The following is a 24,069-nucleotide window of genomic DNA, read 5'->3' on the forward strand; positions in this document are numbered from 1 at the left end:
TGTTTCCGCACAGCAGTCAAATGTCTTTCTCAGATAATCCTTGATTCAAAGAACTACATTAAAGCTGATGAAAGATAGTAAAGGCCAGTGACACACAGACATGCACGTGTTTAATAAGATGGCTAAACTTAAGTTGACGCTTCTAGTACCATCTGTTGGTCATTGCACGAAATAAATTGTTATCCTAATAAGTGTTTATTTCACCAGCTGGAACAAGTAGCACTTCTTTTAGTTTACCCATTTCATTTAACGTGTTCACGTCTGTGTGCGATTGACCATGCTACGTTTTATCACCTTTGACGTAGGCTTCTAAAGCGAAGACTACCTTGGAAAGTATTTGCCAGCTGTGCGGAAATGTCGTCGACAAAATCAGAAAATCAAAGAAGGTAAGTTATGATTTTATGTCATATTAGAGTGGCTGCTGTTTCATTACAGTCCCTCAAGAATTTATTGATACTATACAGGAGTTAAGGCCCTGTTGAGACGGGTTTTTTAGTTTCAAGCTCTGAAAAGTAGCTTTAAGATAGTAGTATTAATCACTAGAGGGGTAGTTGATGGGGCTACAACTACCTCAGAAATTTACGTAATTTTGTATTTCACGTATATTAACTTTCATTGTACAATTCAAGATAGTAGAAGTTTAAGCAAAGAATAAAATACGCGTACGACTCTATTTTTCGGAAACTAACTAAATATTCACTACGAGATATAGATACAAGAATAATTTTTCTTGCCTTTCAAATCAACTTACAGAGGTCATTAAAGTAGCTTGATCCGATATCTTGTTTCGATTCTTGCAAGCCCTTATGCCAAAATCGCTACATTCAAATATATTCAATAAATAAATAACCAAATAAACGTGAAAACTATTTTATGAGGAAAATGTGGTAAGAGATTGGAAAAATTGGAGTTAATCGCTTTTTGTTGCAATATTATATTAAAAGAAATATCAAAACGATAAAAATGCACTCGGACGTTAACTTTATTACCTGTTTTAGGGACGAAATATGGACGAAAATTAGAGTTTTAGATTACTAAAATTATCTTACGTTTAGAGTTTTTCCCAGAAACAAATTTGTGGGGAAGGGGATACAGGAAAAATAATTTGGATTAATGATTTAAGAAGGCGCTGCCACCCCTTCCGTAAAGTTGGGGGATATTCGCCTGTGATCCTGTGTCTCAGATATTATATGACAAACGTTACTTGCGTTAATTTATATTGGAAAAAGATTTAAAGTTCCAAGTTTGTAAATTTTCTTCTCGTGATGCCTCTAAACAAGAATGTCACGGGAAGATTGGTAATGTACCAACGACCGAAAACTGAAATTAAACTCTCCAATATGTTTCTTCTCACACTTATCTACATGTTGTTTAAGAAATGTTGTTAATGTTGTACATGAATTGAACAAAATTAAAATTGCACAACTGTAATGGTATTTTGTCTCTTCTATCTTTCGGTTTTATAAGATTAGAATATGTTTACGAATGTTCATGTAATTATATATGAACAATATGTATACACTTCACTATTTTCTATGTAAGCGGGTCACCCCCGATGGTGCGTGATATATGCGTCGCCTTGTAATCAAGGGATTCCGGGTTCGATTCTGAATATACATAGTTTTTATACGTCTACATTAATATCATGAAAATTTTAAAAATTGTAGATACAATTGTTATATCTGGTTTCGATATTAAGGAGGATAAAGAAGTAGCGAGTGGTGTTCCTTTTTTTTATTAGATTCTTGAATAAGATATCTCCTTGATTGGTATAAAGTGGACATTGTAATATAACATGATGAGAATCTTCCTGGTCTAACTTGCATTTGCACATAGATGAATTAACTAAATTAATTTTATATAAATAGTGATTTAATCTGATGTGCCCTGACCTTAATCTTAGTATTAAAATTAAAAACTTTGGAGGTATTTTAAATGTATAAAACCAAGGAGTCTGTTTAAATTTATTACATTTTTATATCAGACCAATATGTGTAAATATTTGTTAAACCCATACCTTCCAATCTTCTTGAATTTTGTTTTTAACTCTTGGTAACACATCTGTATATGATAATAATATATTCGTTCTGTGTTCCATTATTCTTGCTTCTTTAGCATTTTTATCTGCCAGTTCATTATAATGTAACCCTTAATGTGCTGGTATATACTATGCAAAATGAATTGTCATTCCCTCTGTAGTTAACTTATCATATAATCTTATTATGTGATGTACCAATGCTGATGCTTTATGTAACTTTCTATGTGAAGATTGCACACTGTGTAGAACACTTTTAGCATCTTTTAGTATTACTATATTTTTTTTCTGGAATATTATTAATGTACAGCCATGGACACTTCTGGATTGTAACAGCACAATTGAAAGTCAATGTGATCATTACAACCCAGAAATGTTCGTGACAACAAAGTACGATATATTCCATATGCTTCTGCCAAGAAAATAAAACACTCCCCAGATAGTCTAAACTTTTAAATATTTCCATTAGAAGAGTCAATAAAAGCACATCCTACCTCTTTATTTTTTGATGCATCTGTGTATATGAATCTACAGTTCTCCCAATTTTGTAAATATGATTGAATATTTGAATAACTTGTTAATGAAACATTCCTTACTGGTATTTTAACAAATGAAATTGCATAAATTGGATGTTTACTTTGCGTTAGTATTGTTGAAAGTAAATCCTGAAATAAGATTTTACATTGCAGGAAAGTTGAATATTGTCCCTTTATTTCATTTTCTTGATATAAAATCCATTGCTCTTGCATAAGTTTATTTATTGGGTGTTCTTGTGTTTCCCAGCACTTGAAAACAAATAATTTATGAGAAGAATATTTTATTCGTTCTGTCGATGTGTATATTTGTGTGCGTTTCACAGGCGAAATATTTTCTTTGTCGATGAAGTTGATTCTAGAACACGAACGTAACATTTCAGACCAACGCATCACATGAATCTGTCGAATGTTGGTTTGCCGTGGAGTGACAAACACCTTGGCCTATCTGTGATGACGTGTCGCAGTGTTATCAGTCGCGAAAGCATTCGCCTGTAGAGGTCGCACTTGTGTCCCCACCTCAAGTGACTAGCAGACGAGACAAGGCGCCATGTTTCCTGAAGCAAGAATAGATTTGCAGGTAAGAATAGCTTCTCATATTTAGCGAGAATCGTTGTGTATTGTTAGTGAACTTTGTTTTCACTTTGACTGTATAAGTATACAGTTGGAAGTTAGTTGACTAGATATATAAAAAAAATGTTCATTTCCCCTTGTATTAATTCATGTTATTGTTGACTGGTTTCGTCAATCACTAATAATCCATGTGTACATGTTTCACCATGTTCGTATGCCTATCGTGTATAGGCCAGTAGTTGGTTTGAGTTTTATTGGATTTAGTCCAACTTATTCACAGATGGGCTAATCGGGACTGGACATACAATATAACATGGGCGTCCGGAAGGGGGGGCAAGGGGGCACGCCCCCACCCCTAGAAAATAAATGTCTACCTAAAAAGTATGTATTTCACACATAATTTCATATAAGGCACAGTAATTATTATAAATTCTTTGTAGAAACATGATAATTTCATACTGAAATAGTGTTTTTTGAGGAGGAAAAGATGCATCCTTTGCCCCTCCCCTGGAAAAAATTACCTTGCTTGCCCCTCCCTGGAAAAAATTCTGCGGACGTCCATGCGTAAGATCCGAATCATTATGTGCCTCCACCGGGTATTGAACCCGGGCCCCCTTGATTGCAAGGCTACAATGCCTACGCCGTCAGTGAGGTGCTGGTAGTTGGTGAAAGCATATCTGCTAAATAGCCTATAAATAACATTGGCTGCAGAGGTCCGTGGTGGAGTGGTTAACACAACGCGCTACGACATCAGGGGTACCGGGTTCGAACCCGGCCTGGGAATGGATGTTCTCTGTGAATGTCCCTTCATCATATCGTCACTCTCCCTCATCGCCGAAAGTAGCCAAAAGTGATAGATTTGCTTTATTTTACTACGCTTTTTATGCGACTTTTGGCTAATTTGCGAAGATGGGGATGAGTGATGATATAATGAATGCACACTCACAAACATCCATGCCCAGGCCAGAAATCAAACCCGGAACCCCTGGCGTCGTAGCGCGATGTGCTAACAACTTCACTACGGGGGCCGGCACAAAATGTGGTAGAAAGGCGACTGAAAATAACCTAATCCAATAGCACCAGTTGAGATACATACAGACACAAAATACAACTCTAAGTGTATGTAAGGTCGGGGAGCTACAATATAATTATTACGATTAATTCAAGCGAGCTGGAAAAATCCGAAATATTTTTTGTAATATTAATAGAAATATGTATATGTTTACATATTTGTGTGTATTTCTAGTGTACCAATTTTCTATGTCATGTAACATACCAATTTGAAATTCGTGTCTTTTCGGCAAAAGGTAACAAAATATGTCACTCATATGATGACATTGGAGAACTGATGACTGATGAGACATTAAATCAGGAATAGAGCATTGGCTCTTGAAAATGTGGAGGAATTAGATTTTCGATGGTGATAACCCACCCCTCAGTCCAGAAAAGAATTAAGTACTCATATTATCATAATCGTCTCGTTATACCAACAAATATGCATTGAGGGTCAATAGAGTTACTCCAACTGTCCTGGATTAAAGAAATATTGCATGCTTATTCTTAGCTTCTTTCTTGTATTCGTATTTCCTTTCATTTTCTATGTACTGTCTTCCTTTTCCTAGATTTTCTCATTTCCTCCTCTTGTCTTAAATTGAGTTTCTCGTCTTCTCCTTATTTTCTTTCCCTTTTTATCTATTTTTATTTATTTCTTCTCTTCTTCCTCGTTTATTGTATTGTATTACTTCTTTTCCTTATCCCCTTTCTCTATTTTCCCCTCACCCACTTTTATTTCGCTTTTGCCTATGTCTCTCTATCGTTTCATGTTTTCTCTCTCTCTCTCTCTCTCTCTCTCTCTCTCTCTCTCTCTCTCTCTCTCCTCTCTGTCTGTCATTCTCTCTGCTTGCCTTGAAACGTTTTCATTATTACAATGTCCCTTGTGCATGACGTTACACGATATTCAAATACCTACATATATTCTGCGGACACCAAGACATAGATACACATGAAAATACAATGAGTCCATAAAATTTATAAATTTAATTATCCTACCTTCATTCATGCCTACGTATGGTCAAATGGCATCAATATTACCATAACCATGAGATATATTCTAAAATGGCCATCTTCATTTATATTCATTAACATAATTCCCTTATATTATATGATTATTTCCCACACACGCAAAATTGAAGTTCTTGGTCTCGTGATTGTCGTAAGTGTACATTGCAAATGAGAATTAGTACCTGACAGAAAATCATCTACTAAGAGCAGAAAATATAGTTGATAATTAATAATAAATAAGGAGGAGAGCTAGATTTTAACCGCAAACTTGCATTCGATAAACGTCATAAAAATGTTTATAAAATTGCTTCAGCACGAACTTGCACACGAGCCCCATCCTTTGCCCACTTCACAGACTATTGGCTAATGTTGTTTGAGTTGATACGTTTATTATATAGTTAACACAGTATACAGAACGGTATAAAATCATCTCTCTCATATTTTTTTTCCGTTTGTGCGATGGACTTCCTGGATGGTGATGTGGCTAACTGTAATCAAGGGGCCCGGGTTCGATTCTCTGTGTAGAGATTCAGATTCACCTCCGATTATATTCTTGCAACCCATGCGACCACATTCGTTTGTGTATGTATTTGCACAGTGACGGCACGAGAAAAACAGAGGGGGTACTTATCGACCTTTATGGGGATGCTCGACCCCTGCCTCCTCTGGCGCCGCCATTGCATATGTACAATGTAGAATTTCCACTTTCCACATACTTCAGAAAACTATGCTCTACGTGACTTATCACGGTGACACTTTTTATCAAACCAGTCGATAAGTGAAAAGCGATAAAGGCCTTAGCAAACAAATGTTTTATCTCCCTCCCTCTGTCTCTCTCTTCAGAAGCCTCCTGAAGTTACCTTCCCCTCTATTTCCTGCCCCGCCAAAGGTTTAATGATTTCCTTGAACTTTTGTTATGTTGTCAGACAGCTATGTTCAAAGCTTATACTTATCAGTTCAGAAGAAATTTCACCAACTTACTTGTCAATATGTTAAGCATAATTATGTAGCTCTCGGTCTGATAAGTATTCTACCCTGTACCTGTATGTACACAGCCCCTCCAAGAGCTTAACTTTCTTTAAAAGAGACTGTGTCCCTGACATCCTTAACCATCCATCCTCTCACTCAAGACATTGCTTACTTTGTCTTTTTCCCTCATCTTCTTCCAGCTTTCTGTGATATTCCTTTTACTTCACCAACTATTGCTTTCTTTGTTTTACTCCTCTAACTTTTCACAGAAATTTTCCCCTATTCCCTCCATCCGTCACCTCCTTTGTTTTCTTCTTCCATCCCCTCCCATCTTCCTGTTCCCTCCATTCGTATCTTTCTCTTCTCCTTCATCTTCTTACTGGAATCTTCCTTAAATCTTCCTCTCCTTACTCCGACCATCGTTTATTTCATTTTCATCTCCTTCGTCTTTCTGAAACCTTCTTTAGATCCTCATCTTCCTTCTCTGGTCATAGCCTCCTTTGTCTTTCTCCTACAGCCTCTACCATCTTCCTTGGATCGCCCATTGCTTCCTCCATCCATCACTTCATCTGCCTTCCACTCATACATTCTTTGACTCATAACTTTCTTGGACCTTTCTGTGACATCTCCAGCCATCATATACGTTTCCTTCCTCCGTTTATTTTCTGTCTGAGATTCCTTAGATTGTTCTCTGCCTGCTCCAGTCATCGCTCATCTTGTCTTCCTGTCCCCTTCATTTTGCACAGTGAGTTTCCCGCCCACAACCTTTCTTACATTGTTCTATTCATCGCAATCGCATTGTGTCTGTGTGTGTAAACCATTATTTACACACAAAAATAGAAATCTTACAAAAATTGTAACTTTTTTCAAATAATTTCGACCAAACGAAAATATATTTCTGCCTGTTTGTTCTCTCCTCCCCTGCCCCTCATTCTTTCTATGAATGAATTTCACTTGTGATATTATCCAGAACAGTTCTTTGTTTTGTATTATTGAACATGCAATTTAACAGTTTCTTTAGCCTGCTGATTTGTAAACCAAGGTCGAAACACTCACACTCACACACACACATGTATGCATGTTTATGATTTTGTATATTGGAAATTAGAGATTCTTAAAAAATGTAAACCTTGTGGCGCTGGGTAGACGTGAACTCTTTGTTTGCCCGTTCACAGTTTCTGGTCTGCATTTAACCTCCTTTTAAGACACTCACATTTCATCGTTTAATCGATTTTTTTTTATTCTGAATAGTAATTTTTGTCAATTTGTAAACTTGTGCCTCCTCAAAAGGGTCAGTCACGAGATTATACTCGCCATAGCAACGATTTATTTTTCTTTTTGGTATTCTGTTACGAGGTTTGAGCAATGGCGATAACATTTATACATGTCTACATTTTCATTTGCAGGTTAAAGAACACCATCGCAGCTACAAGTTCAAATACTAGCATGATCCCAAACGCATCTTTCGGATCAGCAAGATAGTGGTTCCATCATGGTTTGGTTCGTCTTCCTGCCTTTGGTGTGCCTTTCCCTGGTTACCCCGTCCTTTGGTGACAGGTGTCCTGAAGAATGTGCCTGCTTCAACGAAACTAAGATTATGGTAATATGTTCTTCCCGTGGGCTAACATTTTTTCCAAATTTCTCCTCGAAAGTTGAAGATCTTGACCTCTCCAAGAACAAAATAGATGAGCTTCCAAAGAGAATTAAGAAGCTGAATCAGTTGACAAGACTGGACCTGTCCAGCAATCAGATTAAGTCTGTTGATTTTCACACGTTTGAAGTTCTCAACAGTCTGGAAATCCTTGATCTTTCAAACAATGAGATTGGCTACATACATTCGGAGGCTTTCTGCAACAATACAGAGCTCAAGCTGCTCAATCTGTCCAGAAATCCTTTGCAGAAGTTGTTTAACGATTACTACCTAGTTATCCTGTCTTTAGAAGTCCTGGACGTGAGCGAGTGTAAGCTTAATCACTTGAAGCCTACTTTACTAGCAGAGATGCCCTCACTTCAGAAGTTTGTCATGAGTGGTAACAGTATAACTAGCGTGCCAGCGAAAATGTTCCAGTCGAATTTGGAACTTGTGCATGTAGACCTCTCCAATAACACCATAACGTCATTGAACTTTAAGCTTTTCAAGAACAACAGCGAGCTAAGGCATCTCAACTTGTCCAGGAACAAGTTCCACGAGTTCGAAAACTTCACAGCTTACGGCCTCGAAATCTTGGATCTCAGTCACTGTGAGATCAACACGTTGTCCAAACACAGTTTGTCCAATATGCCAAGGCTGAGTCACCTGAACCTATCCTATAACGCAAATCTTGAGTTCGAACCTCTCGACTCCTACTCGTTGTTAAGTTTGGACCTTAGACACTGCGAGCTTGACAAGTTGGACAAGAACTCATTCTCTAACATGACAAGGCTGGACACGCTGGTGCTGTCCTGGAACGAGTTGGATGATCATCAGATCATCAAGTCTCACACCATGAAAAAGCTGATCATGACTCACTGTGAGATCTCTGAGCTGACTCAACCTGTACTGGCACTGCCCCTCTTGGAGAATCTCGACTTGAGCTATTGTAGAGTGGCACACCTGAACAGCTCTGGGCTGAGCGTTCTACGAAATCTCAAATACTTGAACCTGATAGGTAACCGACTGACAACGCTCACTACGGACGTTTTCTCGCACAACCCCCTACTGGAGGAACTCGAACTTGCAGACAACGTGTGGAACTGTGACTGTGAGCTGCAAGACATGCGAAAGTTCATCAACTGGTACTTGGACAAAATGCACAGGGAGCGTGAAGTGAAGTGTGACGAACCAGAAAACCTCAATGACAGACTCTGGCTAGACGTGTGCCGCTACAGTCTTGTGTCCTGGTGGTCGTTCATCTACGTCTTACTAGCATTGTTTGTCGTGATATGTCTGGTGGTTGGAACATTGAGGGCATTGAAACGGAGGAAAAGAGGAAGGGAAAGAGTGCATGGGGGACATGCGGAAGAGTGTGTAGAGGAATTCGAAGTTGAGGAAAGGGTATACAGAGAACCACATATGGAGCACATACCGCGTGTAACGGTATCGGACCCACCCACGTACGAACAAGCCATATTAATGTCAAGCAGTTCAAATCTTGAAGAAAGTAACAATACATCAGAAGTAAATCGATGAGTTTGTGATGAGTACATTGAAATGGTGTTTGCATTAGGGAAAAGGGAATGCTGATATGCGCTTGCGTGTGTATTGGCGTTATGTGCAGTTTCGTCAATTGTGGCAACAATGAAACTGAAGTGAAGCGTTAGAACATGCAAGAACAACAATTGAACCAACAATTATGTGTTCTGCCATTCTCGCCGCAGAATGAAGAGTAACAATACGCTTTAAGCACGTAAAGAGTGTTATCAAACTAATTGTTGGCTCTATTATTTCACTAGTCTTTCAACAAAGTTCGTTGTTAAAGACGGACTTTATAGATTTCTTAATTATTTGTGTAGTTCTTTAACAAGTTCAAAAATAGTTTCAAAGTTATATTGTACGTTAACTAGAAGCTTTAGAGTACGCTGCTTTAAAAAATAAGAAAGTGAGAAAAGGGCAAAATAAGTAATAAGTGATTTGTGTAAAAATATTAAGTTTGTTATTGGTCTGTGCCATGTTAGTTATCACATGCAGGAAAAAAATGAAGGTGACATCTTTATTGCTGATAACAAGAATAAAAATTCCTAAAATATTAGAATGTAGCCTGGGTCTTTGTGTCCGTACTTAATTTTTCGAAGCAATGTAGGCTGAAGGTAATCTTTGCAATCTGGTTCCAAATATACAGGGTCATCGGGAATGATTGCCGAGATTTTAAACTTTTATTATAAAATAAGTATTTAATGGATACACAAGAGTGGCATCTTAAAATGTTCAGCAAATTTTAAAGTTTTAGACTTAGCTTAGTACACTTCGATATGACGCCATTTGTAGCTCTGGTGATGTCTAGACGTATTCAATCCCCTGCCACGAGTAGTGCAGGTTGGGGAGTTGACAAACATCAAGTGAGGATCGCCTTAATGGATTTCTCTCGTAAGGCATAATCCTCACTTGATGGCGCAGTGTTGCCAACTTCTTACCCGAAAAAATCACCAAGGTTTTTGGTCTAACCTAACCTAAAGCATGGAGCTGGCAATTTTTTTCTCGCAGTGTTGCCAACACTGCGCCCGAAAGTAAAGCTCGGTGGGGCTTGCCTTGATGGTTTGCTCTTGTAAGGCATAAGCCCTATTTTCTCGCAGTGTCACCAACATCTTACTCGAAAAAATCACCAAGGTTTTTTTTGTCTAACTTGGCCTAAAGCAAGGAGCTGGCAATCTTGCTTGAGGCTTGCCTTACAGTGCATAAAGCAAGGTTGCCAACCTACTGGTATTTTTGCCATAGCCTTTTACAAAAAAAAGAGAGAGGGGAGAGAGAGAGGGAAGAGTTAAACAACCGACAGCCTACCTACAGCTTTTTTTGTCTAACCTAACCTAAAGCAAGGAGCTGGCAACTTTGCTTGAGGTTTGCTTTACAGTGCATAAAGCAATTTTTGCCAACCTACTGGTACTTTTGCCATGGCCTTTTACAAAAAAAAAAAAGAGGAGAGAGAGAGATTGAAGAGTTAAACAACCGACAGCTGCCAACACCTACCTACAGCTTTTTTTTCTTGGTCTAACCTAACCTAAAGCAAGGAGCTGGCAACTTTGCTTGAGGCTTGCCTTACAGTGCATAAAGCAATTTTTGCCAACCTACACACACTGGGCAAGGAGAGCCGGCAACAAACACGCACTGCCGTAAAAGAGAGAGAGATGGGTGGATGGCAACACAGTATGTGTGTGCGTGTGTGTGTATAATATGTAGCATTATTAACTAGAGTGTGTTGGCAACCCACTTACAACTAAAAAAAAATAGAGATGCCAACGTTGCTGTAAGATGAAGAGAGAGAGAGAGATTTATGGCTGGCAACAGTAATGAGCGAATGCGCCATATCGTAATTTTCCAACTCCGGCAATGTTTGTATATCGTGACTTTTGTAAACCTTTCTCGGGGGAACGATGTGCCACACACACACACACACACACACGCGCGCGCGCGCGCGCGCGTGCGCGTGTATTGTGACGCAAGCAAACAAACAAAATAATAATAATTGTTGTTTTTTAGGATTCCTGGCCCCCATAACCCCGCCAGGAGTGCGTGGTGCCCAACCAAAAAAGTAAAGGTTTTCCCGTACGGCCTTCGAACGTAAAATTGATTGACGTGGGGGCGAATCTCTTCGGGGATGTTTTTCAATTTGTATATTTACCTGTGCATACTATTTATTATTAATTTAGCCGTGTTCTGTTTGGCATCCATTTCGAGCAGTTTGCCCGGCGGTAAAGTCTTATCGTTTTTTAATTTTTTTGATTTTTTTACGCAAGGCCATGATCTTGCGTATGCACGTGGCATTGAGCGTGTCTCGTGAGAAATACACGTGAAGATCAGCTTCTGTGCAGCCGGTGTGGGATTCGTGACGCCGCGATAAACATTAACTTCCGTACCGGGCGGAACGTTGCTTGTTCTGCAACGCTTCGCTGAAATAGTAATGCGAGAGATGCAAGTTGAGTTGATGCCCTCGAACCTGGTCCGCGCGCAACACGCTCTGGCAGCACAATTTGGGTCGCCCTAAACTCAGAGGCCTAGTGAGTTGGCAATACTGACACGACCTAGTTTTTGCTTATATTGTCACCGCAACCGGATGCGGCGACGGGTGGAGAGAAGAGAGAGGGGGGAGATGACTTTCGTTTTCTGTGGAAGCTTCTGTAGAGAAGAGTAATGTTATTTTTGCAACTGCACGCGATTATACAACTGTTTTGTGTGTGTTAAATTGCTAGCAGCTTTTTGTAGGTAAGTTTTTTTTTTTTTTTGTTATTTTTTTTGCATGTGTGTGTAATAATTGCGAGTTGCGTTAGTGAACAGGAAGTGGTGTTTTGATTAAACATCGAAATTTACGCTAAACAAAAAAAAATATGAGCATACATAACGTGCGCTTGAAAAAACTATTTTTTATTGCGAATAACATAAAAGCGAGGTAACAATCGGAGGGAGGGGAAGGGGACGATGATCATAATCATGTTAGTTTACTCATGGTGGATGGTATTGACGCGTGTACTCTGGGCTGGATTTGTTGTTTTAAGTCTATTTTATGCACAGTAATGTTAATCGAAACTGGACCTACAGTGGGATCCGCCGGGTATCGAACTTGGTGTTTTAAATTATACAAGTACACAGGGGGGGAAATTTTATTTTGTTAATTTGTTGATACTCTGGTTTGGATTTGTTTTTTTATGTCTACTTTATGCACAGTAAGGCTAATCGAAACTGGACCTACAGTCACCAAAAAAAAATCGACAAGGGGGGGGGAGATTTTTCGATAACTCTCTCACTGTTTCCAACGTACTTAGGTTTTTTGATAGACGACAACGATGGAGTCATCAATGAGTAAACATCTGTGAACTCGGTGAACAAGTCAACTTTTTTTTTTCAGTACGTCAATATTTTTTTTCTTATTTCTTAGTGAATGGGTTATGGATGACTTGCAACGACGAAGGCCTTCTAGCAACACGTACTTAGCTTATGCCTCTTCCACCGAACATTCAACACAAGAGGGCTGTGTTAAATATACAGAACAGCGATAACAAGTGTTTTTTTTTTTGGTGTATATTGGCTGCACTGCATCCTGTTTATTGCAAAAATAACGAGAAACATACAAACAATACGAGTCCGAGTTTTGAAAGTGTAACGTCTGGCATCGAATACCCGGTGACTATTTCTGATACATCAAAATTCGAAACACGAGCTATGGACCGTAGTGCGCGCGGAGCCGTCATTTTGTTTATTTGTGTGCCAGATGGATGGAATCTTTTTAATTTTGCCACCAGAGGGCAATAGCATCGGTTACGCAATGACGTAACAAGGAAACCTTGGTGCGAAGTCGCAGCCCTTCAGGCAGCGCATTTTGGATTCTGACCCAGGGAGAGGAAGTAGTTTTTCCTCTAGACAGACACCTTAGGAAGGTGTCCGAGAAACCACGACATGGGAGGAGAAGGATAAGTACTTTTAAGTCGAATTGGCACTCGCACACCAAAATTATATTTTGTTCTTTCTCGTCTGTTAAACTACGTGGAGAATTGACTTAACTGTAAAGGAATAGATTTAGTTCATCATTATTAATTATTTAGTTCAATTAATATCCATCCAACTGGCATAAGTGATACGACATGAAAATGTTTAGTTCAGCGAGTTTAAGACCGACGATCTTTCTTTATGTAGACTAATGGTGCTTGCACATTATGTGAAAATGAATAAACTCGCATATTTTGGAAAAGGTGTTGTATCTGTACTTTCTATTAACATAGCTGCCCCATAGCAAATAAGTAGACCTATAAGGCGGAAATTTCCACTGCGCGCTTGCTAAAGGTTTGTATGCATTAAACATTCAAGTTTAACGTGCATAGAGCACGAGATGCAGAAGGAAAACGCTTAATCATCAACGTGTATTCCTATACGTTGGATAAACATGTCGTGCATCCCGTCAGGATAAGCGATGTCGACGATGATGATGCTCGTGTGATTAATCTTCTTCTAATTTCAAACGACAGTGTTCACTATTACTGTCTCAGGAATGTTATGCTCTTCCTTTTTTCTCTATAAAAAAGAGAGATTTGTGTTGATTGTTTGGTTAAAAAGAATTTCCTAATTATTTGTTTTTTGTTACAAGAATTGTTTGAATTTCAAACATTCCTAAGTGTTTGCTTAAAGATTGATGCATTAACCTGTTAAGAATGTCACATTAATAATACCGGCTCGGAAATGTCATGTCCTCTTCCTCTATAGAAGGTCATATAAATGTGCTAATTGGTTGGTTAAGGGGGATTTTTTGATTAGTAAATTGAGGTTATAAATACGTACGTATAAAGGTTTTGCTAATATGGAATGCTAAAGCTTAGTACTTGGCTCTCTCAGAGATTCGAATTCTATTAGGTTAAACAGCATAGAAATTTCACAGCAAGAATTCTCATATTTACTGACGATATTCTCAACAACCTGTGTTTTGATTCCACTACAAAAACTGTATACAAAATATGCAGTCCCTAGAATGAGATGGATGAGGCTTATGAACCTCGACCTATACAGTTGTACAATCTGGCAATGAATAGATGTTGTTTTTTATTAAGCATAGCAGAGTGTTTTCGCTTATTTTAATATCAGGCAACAATGTTAGAAAGTGGCCCCAAGAATAAAATTTAAAATCACTAATGTGATATGAACTTTTTTACTTGTGTGTATTTGAATATGAAAGTGAGGTATTTTGAATAATTGAGGGGGACAATCACAAGTAAGCTTGCAATGGTATTGGGAGGTGTCACGAGTTCAAATTTTAGACGATTTCTGTTAATCTGCTAAGGCGATATCAGTACGAAAAAATTTGTAAAAAAGAGGAGGCTAATGGCAACAATGAGGATGAATAATAATAATTATGATGAAATTGATGTGTGGCACTTAGAAAACAAAAACTTCAAAGTGTATTGCACCAACAGCTACAATTGTCCCCCTCTCCCCAAAATACAAGGCAGTTAACAGAGGTGTGTATATTTGTTGGTTTACGAGTCTGAGGGCTTAAGTTAGTATATTCATTATAGCTATACATATTAAAAAAATGAAATGACCTGAGCAATAAAATATAACAATACCGATTCTGGCTTTTTTGTCGGATGACGTAGTGGTAACGTTTGTTGCAATCACACCTCTGATGGTGTATAAAACTTAAATGTTTTGCATAACATGAAATATTGTTAATGGGAATGTGTTGTTTCTAATGTTAAATATAGAAAGCAGATAACAAGAAAAAAGAGGAAAAGAAATAATGTTGCAGGTAGATACGGAGCCTCAGCCCAAACACACATATGATCAGACAGGATGTCAACGATACATTCATAACTAACATGTGATTATTCAAAAATTGAAATAGTACAGTGGGAAACAACTAACTAACTAACTCTCTATGTTTTTTTTTTTTAAACCGGCACGAATGAGAAAGGAATAAAAGGGCTTTTTACAGGAATCTTGTTGGGAAACCTGATGATAAAAAAACAAAACGAACATGGAGATGAATCTAAAAGAAATCTGTAAAGATTGGAATAGAATATATATACATTTTGCTCAGGATAAGTACAAATTGAACTGTAACTACGAATTTTCAGAATCAAGAGTGCTAGAGAATTAATTAATTAATTAATATTTAATATAATGAAGGTAGTAATATAGTATTCTTATTGAGAAGAGAATTTCTAAAAAACTTATTTTTCCTCGTACGTTTACTAATAGCAGTTACATTTGACATGTTTGACTAATCGCGAATCAACGTACGGAAGCCGTTGGAAGCAGTTTGAAGGCTGAAATGGCTATGGAAGGACACTTATTATAATGTTAATATCTTAGTATAATGTTTTGAGAATTGCTTCTCGATAATGTTTGGTATATAATTTAATCTGTTGTTAGATAAAATACATAATTATCAGAATTTAAGGATGGAAAATATGAAGAGCGAATGAATGATACGTTTGACTAATCGTGAAGATAAGTATCACAGTACGTTTTATCGTTTCTTATATAAACGTTGAAACGTTTAAGAACGTATAAGAACGTTTACTGAAACGTTTCAACAATTGTTGAAACATTTATGAACATTTTGCCACATTGTGTTTGTGTGTAGCGACTAAGGACTGAACTTTCATTTAGTGAAGTAAATTTCGCCCTGGTTACTATATTTTCAAGTATTTACACTGTTGGAAGTCATTGTAAAAATTTACAATACTCTATCGTTAAAATTTAAGTCTTTCTGTTAATTTACACAAACACTATGAATTAAAATTGATGTCAGCGCCGTGGCAAGAATGAGAAGTAAAGATGGCGTTGGTAATACTAAAGACAGACACACGCACCCGTACACGTGCGCGCGCGCACACACACACATACACACATGTAAATTGTCGATTGCTAATTTCGCACTTGTTTCTTATTTTTTCTGTGATTCTATGGAATGAAATCATACTTCTCCTGGAGAAGATATTGTTATCTGCTTAAGTTTCTGTTTCAATTCTTGAACACTACGTTTGCGGGAAACAAAATGAACATGGTGATGTACAATTTTTCGCTGGCTGAACAATATTGAGATATACGAAAATCTTTCAAATTTAAATATGAATATTTTATTTTGCACAAATATCTATAAACATTATCAATTACAATTGTGTGCACCATAAATATATTTCTGTAAACCGAAACGGTAAAATTACATTAAGCTTCCCCGATGGCGTAGTGGTAACGTCATCGGCTTGTAATCAAGGGTCCCGATTCGATAACACGGTGGAGGTAAATAAAGGTTCGGATCCCACTTTAAACTGTACGCAAGTGGATTTAAAATACACTTTATTTAAATTACATCAATTATAGTTAAGTTTGTTAATAGTCGATACTACTTTTAAAAAGTTATTGTTAATTTTTACGGTAAATGGATATCAGCCGAAATTGACGACTTGTAGCCACCTTGGTGGCCTAGGGAGTACAGAGGTTTATTCATAATTTCGTTACTGAACGTTTCCGGTTCGAGTCCTGGTTTTGGCATAGGAGTTGCTGTGTGCGAGTCCCTTGGTCACATTAATCTAATCAGCATTCATCCTTATCTTCGTTATTGACTTAAGAGTCAGAAAAGCAATATATATATTTTTTTCTATTCAAGTTCAAGGTAGTTTCTCACCGTGGCCGTGCGGTTTAAGACGTCATGCCTTGGTCACCAGCTACGGGACGCGCGCAGATTCCAGTCTCCTTGGGGAAGCGTTATAACCTGAGGCTTGGGCTTTTTTATTGGACCGGTGGCCACCCACCATCGTGAGGAAGTTGTGAGCTACGAATGAGTAGCATAACACGGTCATGGAAACCTACAATAACAACTGGGGGGTTTGTCGTGCTGACCGCACGTCAGTCCATAACTGGTTGGATCTACATCTACAAGTGGGAGTCAGACTGGCGGACGGCTCTCGAAGGGCTGTGGCGCCACGGTATGATTTGGTGATCGTCTGGAGAACTATGAGAGAAAGCCACAAAGGAGACCTCAGCCCAAAACAGTGCAAGGAACTTGATCGCTCGAAGCCCCGATGTTGACGTCCGAGTTTGCATTTCAATTAGGTTATTACTTCTACTTTAGATCAGTCGTAACGCTGGGGTATAATTGATTGATTTGGTTTGTTTTATTTCGCTTTTCGGCCACTTTTGGCTAATCGTAAATATGAAGATGAGTGATGGTATGATTAAATTAAAATTGATGCATGGACACTCACAAAGGACGGCCATGTCGGGATTCGAACCCGGAACCTTCGGCAATGCGCAAGATGGAGATGAATGGTGATGAAATGGCTGAAGTGGCACTGACAAATATATATTAAGGGAATAAAACAACCTCCAAAGAGGGTTGGCCGTGGGTCTAGGCGTCAGAGCCTATCTAGCCTGCAAGAATGCTGCGCAGAACGTACTACGAGTTGAGCTGAGATGAGTTTTGGTTTTAAGTACACTTTATGCACATAAAAGTCAATCGGGACTGGACCTACAGTTTATAGTGGGATCTGCATTAATTGTGCCTCTATCGGGTATCGAACCCGGGATGACTTGATTACAAGGCGACGACATTACCACTACGCTATTGAACGTCCTACGAAGAAGAGAAGTTGGCATTTGAGTGTGTTCATTTTTAACGTCACCCCCCTTCACACTCTCCGGTTCCCGGTTAATTTTCTCATATTCTAATTATCAAGCGAGAAAGAGCTTTTACCTCACTACATAATTTTCCCAGGTCTATTACAACAAGTGGAGTTGCTTTTGATTGAGCAAACGCACGAACAATGCACGACACTAGCCGAGAATCGATTCTGGATTCTGATGCGATATTCAAGGCGCCCCGTCACAACACGATAGCCACACAAGTTGTACGTATACAGGGTAACCGGTAATTACATGTATTCCCTGAAAGGGGTTAAAGTAGAGGCAATTTGCAATAAATTTGACCATATGATACCCCGTCCGAAAATTAGTAGTTTTCGAGATAATCGAATTTCTAATTTTTTAATAACAATTTTCCACATACGAATTGAGAACAGCTTATTGTATGGCACATACTTCAGCGTTTTCTGGTAGCTAACAAATACAGGAGGTCCAAAAAAATGTACTCACTGTTTGATAGTCCATATCTTCTGACAAAATTGACTTGTGGGTACAATTTTTGGCACTGAGAGAGAGTTATGTTAGATGTTCAAAATAACCACCAGCAACTTGTAAACAATTCCTATGGCGCCGAACTGCAGACCGTACTACGGCCGTCAGTGTATCTGGCATAATGGCAGCACATGATGCTATTTTTTTTCACGTAGCTCGTTGAGTGTAGTTGGTTTTGTCGATACACATCATTCTTGACGGTCCCCCACAGGTAGAAGTCCACTGGTGTCAAATCAGGGGACCGAGGTGGGTACTCAATAGCACCGCGTCGACCTATCCACCGTTCGGGGAGTGTGTCATCCAGGTACGACCTGACATCGCGATGGTAGTGAGGCGGGGCTCCATCTTGCTGTAGGTAAAACATTTCATCGCCAAATAGGGTTCGGATGGCAGGCAGAATCCTTGACTGAATCATTTCGAGATACACCTCACCGGTTACGGTACCCTCGAAGAAGAAGGGACCAATCAAACCACGCGATGACAGACCACACCACACGTTAAGCCCCGGTAGATTCACCGCCTTCTCCATATAAACGTGAGGATTGACGGGCGACCAGTAGACACAATTGTGGAGGTTCACAGTACTGTTAAGTTTGAATTGCGCCTCGTCAGACCACACAACTGTCCCTGCAAATTCTCTATCCTCGCGAACCATGTGCTCAAACCATTCGCAGTATTCGACCCTACTATCCGGATCGCCCTCGTTGATCGCGTGTAGCAGTATTGGAATGTACACTTTCCACTGTGCACCCTTCAGAATGCGTCTTACGCTAGACAGGGTATTAACTGGTTCCGCTGCTATTGGTGGGTACTCATTCTTTGCTAACATCCAAGACTTGGTAAGTGGTAGTACACCATGTTTCAGTTGAAGTGTTCGGTCTGGGAGCTGCTCTTCTTTCTCCAGAGGAAGTTCGGTGGTTGATGCTGGGGGCATAGCATATGGATTGCGCACCCAATCATAATTGTCGACAGTGATGGAGGAAAAATATTGTGCCATGTTATTCTAACGTCAGTCACCACTCGCACTGTGACCAACTCGTACGTTAGTGTGCCGCGGGATCTACTACAAAATACTATAGTGCGCCGTGAGAAGGAGGACGTTGGGAACCACTGGACTACACAGTGCTAGGAACTGTCCCAGGGTAAGGGCCCTCCTCGAGAACATAGTGGTAATGTCGTCGATTAGATTAATGTGACCAAGGGACTCGCACACAGCAACTCCTATGCCAAAACCAGGACTCGAACCGGAAACGTTCAGTAACGAAATTATGAATAAACCTCTGTACTCCCTAGGCCACCAAGGTGGCTACAAGTCGTCAATTTCGGCTGATATCCATTTACCGTAAAAATTAACAATAACTTTTTAAAAGTAGTATCGACTATTAACAAACTTAACTATAATTGATGTAATTTAAATAAAGTGTATTTTAAATCCACTTGCGTACAGTTTAAAGTGGGATCCGAACCTTTATTTACCTCCACCGTGTTATCGAATCGGGACCCTTGATTACAAGCCGATGACGTTACCACTACGCCATCGGGGAAGCTTAATGTAATTTTACCGTTTCGGTTTACAGAAATATATTTATGGTGCACACAATTGTAATTGATAATGTTTATAGATATTTGTGCAAAATAAAATATTCATATTTAAATTTGAAAAATTTTCGTATATCTCAATATTGTTCAGCCAGCGAAAAATTGTACATCACCATGTTCATTTTGTTTCCCGCAAACGTAGTGTTCAAGAATTGAAACAGAAACTTAAGCAGATAACAATATCTTCTCCAGGAGAAGTATGATTTCATTCCATAGAATCACAGAAAAAATAAGAAACAAGTGCGAAATTAGCAATCGACAATTTACATGTGTGTATGTGTGTGTGTGCGCGCGCGCACGTGTACGGGTGCGTGTGTCTGTCTTTAGTATTACCAACGCCATCTTTACTTCTCATTCTTGCCACGGCGCTGACATCAATTTTAATTCATAGTGTTTGTGTAAATTAACAGAAAGACTTAAATTTTAACGATAGAGTATTGTAAATTTTTACAATGACTTCCAACAGTGTAAATACTTGAAAATATAGTAACCAGGGCGAAATTTACTTCACTAAATGAAAGTTCAGTCCTTAGTCGCTACACACAAACACAATGTGGCAAAATGTTCATAAATGTTTCAACAATTGTTGAAACGTTTCAGTAAACGTTCTTATACGTTCTTAAACGTTTCAACGTTTATATAAGAAACGATAAAACGTACTGTGATACTTATCTTCACGATTAGTCAAACGTATCATTCATTCGCTCTTCATATTTTCCATCCTTAAATTCTGATAATTATGTATTTTATCTAACAACAGATTAAATTATATACCAAACATTATCGAGAAGCAATTCTCAAAACATTATACTAAGATATTAACATTATAATAAGTGTCCTTCCATAGCCATTTCAGCCTTCAAACTGCTTCCAACGGCTTCCGTACGTTGATTCGCGATTAGTCAAACATGTCAAATGTAACTGCTATTAGTAAACGTACGAGGAAAAATAAGTTTTTTAGAAATTCTCTTCTCAATAAGAATACTATATTACTACCTTCATTATATTAAATATTAATTAATTAATTAATTCTCTAGCACTCTTGATTCTGAAAATTCGTAGTTACAGTTCAATTTGTACTTATCCTGAGCAAAATGTATATATATTCTATTCCAATCTTTACAGATTTCTTTTAGATTCATCTCCATGTTCGTTTTGTTTTTTTATCATCAGGTTTCCCAACAAGATTCCTGTAAAAAGCCCTTTTATTCCTTTCTCATTCGTGCCGGTTTAAAAAAAAAAAACATAGAGAGTTAGTTAGTTAGTTGTTTCCCACTGTACTATTTCAATTTTTGAATAATCACATGTTAGTTATGAATGTATCGTTGACATCCTGTCTGATCATATGTGTGTTTGGGCTGAGGCTCCGTATCTACCTGCAACATTATTTCTTTTCTTCTTTTTTCTTGTTATCTGCTTTCTATATTTAACATTAGAAACAACACATTCCCATTAACAATATTTCATGTTATGCAAAACATTTAAGTTTTATACACCATCAGAGGTGTGATTGCAACAAACGTTACCACTACGTCATCCGACAAAAAAGCCAGAATCGGTATTGTTATATTTTATTGCTCAGGTCATTTCATTTTTTTAATATGTATAGCTATAATGAATATACTAACTTAAGCCCTCAGACTCGTAAACCAACAAATATACACACCTCTGTTAACTGCCTTGTATTTTGGGGAGAGGGGGACAATTGTAGCTGTTGGTGCAATACACTTTGAAGTTTTTGTTTTCTAAGTGCCACACATCAATTTCATCATAATTATTATTATTCATCCTCATCGTTGCCATTAGCCTCTTCTTTTTTACAAATTTTTTCGTACTGATATCGCCTTAGCAGATTAACAGAAATCGTCTAAAATTTGAACTCGTGACACCTCCCAATACCATTGCAAGCTTACTTGTGATTGTCCCCCTCAATTATTCAAAATACCTCACTTTCATATTCAAATACACACAAGTAAAAAAGTTCATATCACATTAGTGATTTTAAATTTTATTCTTGGGGCCACTTTCTAACATTGTTGCCTGATATTAAAATAAGCGAAAACACTCTGCTATGCTTAATAAAAAACAACATCTATTCATTGCCAGATTGTACAACTGTATAGGTCGAGGTTCATAAGCCTCATCCATCTCATTCTAGGGACTGCATATTTTGTATACAGTTTTTGTAGTGGAATCAAAACACAGGTTGTTGAGAATATCGTCAGTAAATATGAGAATTCTTGCTGTGAAATTTCTATGCTGTTTAACCTAATAGAATTCGAATCTCTGAGAGAGCCAAGTACTAAGCTTTAGCATTCCATATTAGCAAAACCTTTATACGTACGTATTTATAACCTCAATTTACTAATCAAAAAATCCCCCTTAACCAACCAATTAGCACATTTATATGACCTTCTATAGAGGAAGAGGACATGACATTTCCGAGCCGGTATTATTAATGTGACATTCTTAACAGGTTAATGCATCAATCTTTAAGCAAACACTTAGGAATGTTTGAAATTCAAACAATTCTTGTAACAAAAAACAAATAATTAGGAAATTCTTTTTAACCAAACAATCAACACAAATCTCTCTTTTTTATAGAGAAAAAAGGAAGAGCATAACATTCCTGAGACAGTAATAGTGAACACTGTCGTTTGAAATTAGAAGAAGATTAATCACACGAGCATCATCATCGTCGACATCGCTTATCCTGACGGGATGCACGACATGTTTATCCAACGTATAGGAATACACGTTGATGATTAAGCGTTTTCCTTCTGCATCTCGTGCTCTATGCACGTTAAACTTGAATGTTTAATGCATACAAACCTTTAGCAAGCGCGCAGTGGAAATTTCCGCCTTATAGGTCTACTTATTTGCTATGGGGCAGCTATGTTAATAGAAAGTACAGATACAACACCTTTTCCAAAATATGCGAGTTTATTCATTTTCACATAATGTGCAAGCACCATTAGTCTACATAAAGAAAGATCGTCGGTCTTAAACTCGCTGAACTAAACATTTTCATGTCGTATCACTTATGCCAGTTGGATGGATATTAATTGAACTAAATAATTAATAATGATGAACTAAATCTATTCCTTTACAGTTAAGTCAATTCTCCACGTAGTTTAACAGACGAGAAAGAACAAAATATAATTTTGGTGTGCGAGTGCCAATTCGACTTAAAAGTACTTATCCTTCTCCTCCCATGTCGTGGTTTCTCGGACACCTTCCTAAGGTGTCTGTCTAGAGGAAAAACTACTTCCTCTCCCTGGGTCAGAATCCAAAATGCGCTGCCTGAAGGGCTGCGACTTCGCACCAAGGTTTCCTTGTTACGTCATTGCGTAACCGATGCTATTGCCCTCTGGTGGCAAAATTAAAAAGATTCCATCCATCTGGCACACAAATAAACAAAATGACGGCTCCGCGCGCACTACGGTCCATACACTTCCCCCTCCCCCCATGTGAAATCAGAAAAACATGGACTCAGTGCGGGCGAGACCCTCAAACAAAAAAATATACAAACATTAATGAAAACTTAATAATGGAAGGATAACATTGGAAGTGTAAATCGTTTCTTGCCAGCCCTTATTGTTGATCGCAGACAGATGGTATAATAGATGATAGGTGTCGACTTTTCCATGTCTGTCGATTTTGGAGTAAGGCTTTATGGCTACGGTCTTCCTTCTTCCATTTCACAATTGGAATCTCCAGGATATATTCCAAGTTGTTCTTTCCAGTAGTCCTCATCCTGATTTGTTTGGAGTTTGGTGCTGCCTACGTCACATCGTTCTCCTGACTCAGTCTCGAAGTTGAAATTTGCCTGCCCAGGTGTTGTAGCTCGATGAAAGCGAAAGTTTCCCCGGTGCATGTTTGGCTGTCTTCTTCTTCTTCCACCACCTGTTCCGTATCGGTGCTCCGCGGGAGTTGACCTTGGAGGCGTAGTACACGGGACTTCCTGCTGCCTGGAATATTGCTGT

The 24,069-nt window shown here is 38.4% G+C and overlaps 1 protein-coding gene across 1 annotated transcript; it reads left to right on the top strand.

The window, feature by feature from the left end:
* Positions 1–350: 350 nt before the first annotated feature.
* Positions 351–9,849, top strand: LOC145991254 (uncharacterized). Its single transcript, XM_083127213.1, has 3 exons — positions 351–386; positions 2,952–3,148; positions 7,578–9,849. Exon 3 carries the CDS (start codon positions 7,664–7,666, stop codon positions 9,338–9,340), a length of 1,677 nt encoding a protein of 558 aa, XP_082983339.1. The 5' UTR covers positions 351–386; positions 2,952–3,148; positions 7,578–7,663; the 3' UTR covers positions 9,341–9,849.
* Positions 9,850–24,069: the final 14,220 nt, after the last annotated feature.

The sequence above is a fragment of the Lepisma saccharinum genome, chromosome 8 (genome assembly GCF_977018435.1).
Source record: "Lepisma saccharinum chromosome 8, izLepSacc3.1, whole genome shotgun sequence".
Lineage (NCBI taxonomy): Eukaryota > Metazoa > Arthropoda > Insecta > Zygentoma > Lepismatidae > Lepisma > Lepisma saccharinum.